The sequence below is a fragment of the Sinocyclocheilus grahami genome, unplaced genomic scaffold (assembly GCF_001515645.1).
Source record: "Sinocyclocheilus grahami isolate Dianchi unplaced genomic scaffold, SAMN03320097.WGS_v1.1 scaffold317.1, whole genome shotgun sequence".
Classification (NCBI taxonomy): Eukaryota; Metazoa; Chordata; class Actinopteri; order Cypriniformes; family Cyprinidae; genus Sinocyclocheilus; species Sinocyclocheilus grahami.
In genome coordinates, this window is record NW_015505496.1 from 453,436 (window position 1) to 459,435 (window position 6,000).

Here is a 6,000-nt window from a genome sequence, read left to right on the forward strand (position 1 = left end):
TGTGAAATATTCCTTCACTTATACAAACATTGTATAAGGAATAACAATTTTGTTTTTTTTAATACTGTAGAAATCTTTTCTTCCTCATTCACATGAGTTTCTCCCTTCAAACTCTGTTTTAAGCTGCAAGACATTGAAGAATTTGCTGACTTGCTTCCCTTTGTTATTCATTAATGCACACTTTGACAAAGTTTGGAGGAAGCACAACAACCTGATGGTGATAATAAGCCAAAAGCTGAAATGACCCCTCGTTGCCTCAAAGAATGTGAATTACTTCAGGGAAATTAGGCCCTTGTGGCTTTGCTTCGGGACCCAAAAAATGAACTGAGATGTTGCACATTTGTTGGAAAATACATACACAGCTCCCCCACATCGCCTACAGTCAGAGCGGGCTATATTTGGGTTGACCAGCACTAGGGTTTATTGTTATAATTGAGCTGTACAACATTTTCTCCCACACAGTTTTAATGGGGGGCCATTTCTGAGAAACCTGTAGACATTAATCATGCATATTGGTCGAACTGGCTGCTTTCCAAATCTTTCTTTCTAGTGTGGAGCAAGAGGTGGCCTGGTGGTCAGATCAGGGCCATCAATACAGCATGATGTGGGTAGTTATGAAGTTTCCTGCTCTTATAAAATGGCTGACACTGAGATAACCTCAGATTCCTTCGTCTGTGACTGAAGCCCTGAGGATTTTGACCAGTGAGAGGCTTTACGATTTTGAATCTTTCTCTCTTCAATGCACACTGTTCATCATAATGAAGCTTCACTTGAGTGGTCAGGCTGGAACGATCCAAACTGCAGGACATTTGGAAATGGAAGAATGTAGCAGAGACAGAGACATCTTTGTGGGATATTATGCCTAAATTATTTTTCTTGAGAAAAAAAGCATGATGAAACTAGTCTCCTTTTGCTCTGAACTCAATGGTTATTGCATCATTTGCACCTTCTAGATGAATAAATAGTTCAAATTAATGTGGATGATCCAGAATTAATTTCAGACAATTTTGAAGCTCCAAAAGTAGATAATTCCTTTTCTTGGCACATGACAGATGGTCATCAAGAACATCAAATATAAAAATAGTTTGGAATATGTTCTGTGTTCTCTCAGTTCAAATACATTTTGTCATTAATTACGGGTTCAATCGCAACGCGCTGAAACCCTATTGTAATTGTAAGGATTTTTATAATTTTTCTGCCGTAAAACTAATTTTGCAGACCAAACTAGAGCTCAATTTGGGGAGAGACTGGCAAAGACTCACACCAATCGGCCAATAGGGGGCGCTACAGCGATGAAAAACGCAAAATCGCTCATAAATTCGTGTCTTATATCATTGGAATCCTTGGCTCTAGACAAACAAAATGGCTATCTCTGATTTCATTTCTGGTATGTAAAAAAAACCTACTTGCGAACTAGTCCTAGGTTTTTTGCTCAATCTAAAAAAACAAAAAAAAAAAACACCTGCTGTACAATTCTCGGGACTCTTTATGTCAAATAATTATCAAAAAAAAGTTGAACTTTTGCATTTGGACAGCTGTAACAGGGTCATTTAAAAATATGGGTGTGGCCAAATATACCAAAAAAGCCTATAAATCCTAAACGAAAATTCTAAACTTCATGAACCTAGATGAGCACATGTGACTAATGGTTTTAAACAAGCATGCAAAGTTTCATTGAGATTGGACCATAGGTGGTACTATAACTGTTGAAAGTTTCAAAAACAATATTTCTATGGTAAATGACCTCAGATTGCAAAAAATGTCCAGATATTCACATACACTAGATCTTTATATCATATGATAGATCTCCTCATTCTGAACAACTTTGCCTCTAGGGCCACTGCTGACAATCAATTTGTTCATTAAATTCTTGAGATTATGTAATAAACCTACTTTTGCGAACTAGTCCTAGGATTTTTGCTCAACATCAATAAAACCAGTGCAGTACAATTCTTTGGACTCTCAAGGTCAATAATTATAATTTTTTTTTAAGTTGACCCTTTGCATTTGGACTGGTATAACAGGGTCATTTAAAATCATGATCTTGAGTTAGTGTACCCAAAAGCCTATAAATGCTTAAAGTAAACTCAAAACTTCACAAAACTGTGCAAACTCATTCATCATGTGATTCTATTATAAAAACATTATAAAATCTGTATTATAACATTACACATCACATTTTATCGAAGTGTACCACTTTATTTCTACTGAGATGGGGATGACCTGATAATGCTTTGGATGTTTTTTTTATTTCAGAGATGGCCGACTGAAGGCAGGTAACGAGTTACTGATGATAAGCGGTCACTCCTTGGTTGGACTCTCACACCAGGAGGCTGTAGCTGTCCTGCGCTCCACTGCTGGACTTGTGCAGCTGGTAGTGGCCAGCAGGGTGAGTTTGAATTCATAAGCAAATCGACCTCATACTATATCAATAATTGTGTGTCATTGCACTGGGAAGCAACTTCACGCTCGAATGATGAGCAGTTCTTGATGTGGTCCTTGTATAAAGTGTGTCAGCTATTCAAGCACATTAAATGTCATAAGCAGATGTTGTAGCAGCTAAAATATTGAACAGTGAAGCACTGATGGCCTCGCCACTCGGCTTTCTGAGATAAAGTTAAAAATACTCACAGGCTCAACGACGGCACACAACATGCTTTCTCCAGCTGCTCTTCCTTCCTTTCCCAGGATGAATCCGAAGTGGACTTCCACAAGTACCCGTCCACCAGCTTGCCCGACCTAGTGAGCACGTGCTCTGGTCCGGACGCCTCTCCCTCCCCTGGAGAGGAGAAGGAGAACATGGAGCCGGATGTGGAGGACGTGAGGGCCAGCAGCCTTTCACTGCCCACCCAGGACTTGGTACGTACATTTGCCGCCTATCTGCCTGATTATCTGCCGCTTTCATCTGGTGCTGCCTTCAGCTGCCCTTAGATCGAGCTAGAATAGACGGTTTTCTGTTTTTGGTAGTGTTTATGATTAAAAGTTTGCTTTTATAATCATAATCTGTTTGTTAGGGCGAGTATGTGTTGTTGTCTTCCCTTAAACTTTCACTGGCACCTCTTTGAGGTGTTTGATAAAAAGCAAACATACTTCAGTGGTTTGTCTGATAAGAACAAGACTTTCCTGATATTTTTCAGCAAAATCTAAATACCTGCAGCATGTTGTGATTTAAAATACAGCATTTCCTTTTAAGGACAGCACGGTTGCTTTATCTGTTTGCCTCTTTTCATCTGTGTGCCAGGGCCCCATTTATGTTCTTATGGTTTTTATTTGTTGTTTTGGCAGAAAAATATTAGTGCCACTGTTTACTAAGCAACCATTGCCTCAGCATTTGTTCATTTCATCACAGATAACAAATTATTCATTTGCTCTGCGCAAGCAGGCATGCATCAAATCACTAATGCTGCACAGCGTTAATGTTTAATCATACAAAATGAGACGTTGCACTGGTTTGGTGATCAGTAATGACAACATGGCTAATGCCGGCCATTATCTGAATCAATGCCACACTGACAGGACCACACAACTCAACGTGCTAGGATTAAACTCTTGCATACAGTGAGAGAGCAGCACCCATGATGCTTTGCTTGAGATGTTCTGTAATGCAGAGTAAAGTGGGTCATTCCCCACCGCCCCCCACTGTCTATAATGCGAACACGTTCTTGCTTTCAGGAGAAAAAAAATGGAAAAGAGCCACCGTCCTGCCTGCTGTCTAATTATATTAGCATTCCATGGCTCCTGCTGATCGTAGCTGTGAATTTGGGGCAGTAAATCTTGGGTTTGTCTCACTGTACAGCAGGAAACTTTTGACAGATGTTATTTTTTGATCCTCTAGTCCTTATCAATAATTTACTCAAAGTGACACTGTTCAAGCTTAAAAATATTAAACAAGACCATTTATGTATATATATGTATATATATATGTACCATATATAGTTCCTTTTATATATAGCACTGAATGTAGATGATTGGATGGGTAGATGGATAGGAAAGAAAAAAGGTACAAAAGCTGTTACTGGAGTGGACACCTTAGTACCTTATTTACCCCTTGGTGCATATTAGTTCCTAGCGGTAAATATTGGTACCTTTTGAAAGGTTACCGCCATTGACAGATTTTGTACCTTTTTATCTGAGAGTGTAGATAGATGAATAGGTAGGTAGATGGGTGGGGGCTAGGTGATTGGTGGATGGATGTATAGATTTGGCATTGGAATGTGATTTTTTTTTTTTTAATGCTCAAAAATCAGGGCAGGAACATGCTAGTCAAATGAGAGGTTCCAGCTTTTTATTAAAAATAAAACAGAAGTTCTGAGATCTTATTCATTTACTTTTCCTGTTGTTTTAGGTTTTTGTTGTGGTATTGATTCAGTATTGGTATTGTGATATTTTAGTCAGGTATCATATTGATGACATAATTTTGATATCATGACAACAGTACTTTCTGTTTAGTTACTCTTTACAGGGATCGCCTTGTAAATTTTTGAATTTTAAAATTCTTATGAACATTATGAAAGAAGTAAAGTTATTATGACAATAAAATATATATATAATAAAATAAACTTCTCATCTTTTGCAGTTTTGTGCTGGAACTCAGCAACATTTTTGTATGGCTTTCGTAGCTCTTGGTTGCAGTATGCAAGAATCACGGTCCATCAGCTAATAATCTCTTCCCCTTAGTATGGTCTGCTTTAAAATATTTCACCAGCTAGAAATGACTTTTCTCTATAAAACTGATTTTTTAAATTCCTTGTCCAGTGATCATGAATGACTGGAAAAGGTGAAGTCATGGAAATTCATTGGTCTGAAAGTGTGAGAACCCTATCATTAAGTTATTAAGCAGAAAATGAAATGGAGAGTGTAATTGGGCTAATAATTTTTTCAGTTTGCCGTATGTTTGCTTTCCCCTTTCACTCTTCCATTCCAAATCATCTGTCCAAAATGTTCTTGCACTCCCTTTCAGCACCCTGCCACAGCAGAAGAGGGCGATGAGTAGTTGCTATTATGTGGGCGTCCAGTGCTGACAGTGTTGGGTGTGTCTCCATATCTGTTCTGAAGTGTCAGGCTCAGGGGTTTTGATGAGACAAAGGGAGGGAGGGAAAAACATGGCAGCACATTTTCAAAAAATAGGGAAGGGGAGGATCTGGACGCAGAAGGACGCAGCTGTGACTGTCACGATGAGTCCAGTGAGGCACGTAGGTATGGGGTTTAAGGAACAGCATAGCGTAGCTTGTTCATGCAGGAGACAGATCTCGTTTCTGACAACGGAGGGAAGGGCTTCCTGTCTGCGTGCCTGAAAAGAGAGCAGTGAATCTTCCCTTACATGTTGCTGTTTGAACTTGCATTCAGCTCATTCCTTTTCATTTTTCCCTTATTCGGTATAACTTGATGCCTGGTTCCAGTTCCTTCTGTTGCAATGGCCCAAAACAAGAATTATTTACCCAGACTTGGCTTTTCCTAGGTTTCCCTTAACTGTGCCAATTACAGTGCTCGTCAAAAGTTAATTGAAAGATGTTTGAGATTAGTTTAATCCTTACCTCAGACCTTCACTTTTTGTCATATTTAAAGTATAAGCCTTTGCACAAGCAAGGCATAAAGTACAGTCATTTTTGCTAAAATATACCCTAAAAGACTGTGTAAATATATAATTTTGTATATTTAATTGTTTTATTATGTGAGGGGGAAAAAAACAATATAGGAAATCAGTTTTCAGGGGCAACTGTCAAATAAACAGGTTAGCATCGTTATTTAATAAAATATTTTACCATAGAATGCTCCTATTGACCAATCAAAATCAAACATTCCAGATTCTGTGATAAGCCTAAATATAGTGTGTTATGTGTAATATAATAGTCTCAATTTGTTTGCTTTTTCTTCACAATAACATTAGCACAATAGCATTTACATTTACTTGCTCTCAGCTGTTGCTTTTAAAGTGACTTACAAATGAAGAAAAAGATTTACAAAGCATTTCAAATGTATGAAACCTCAGTTAATCACAAT

General features: G+C 38.2%; 1 protein-coding gene across 1 annotated transcript in view; it reads left to right on the forward strand.

Annotated features, from left to right (window-relative positions):
- pdzd2 (PDZ domain containing 2) overlaps nucleotides 1–6,000 on the forward strand; it is an 86,390-nt gene that overhangs the window by 55,082 nt on the left and 25,308 nt on the right. Inside the window, exons 6-7 of the mRNA XM_016294376.1 lie at nucleotides 2,257–2,389; nucleotides 2,689–2,859. Coding sequence (XP_016149862.1) covers nucleotides 2,257–2,389; nucleotides 2,689–2,859 — 304 coding nt within the window. The remainder of the gene's footprint in view (nucleotides 1–2,256; nucleotides 2,390–2,688; nucleotides 2,860–6,000) is intronic.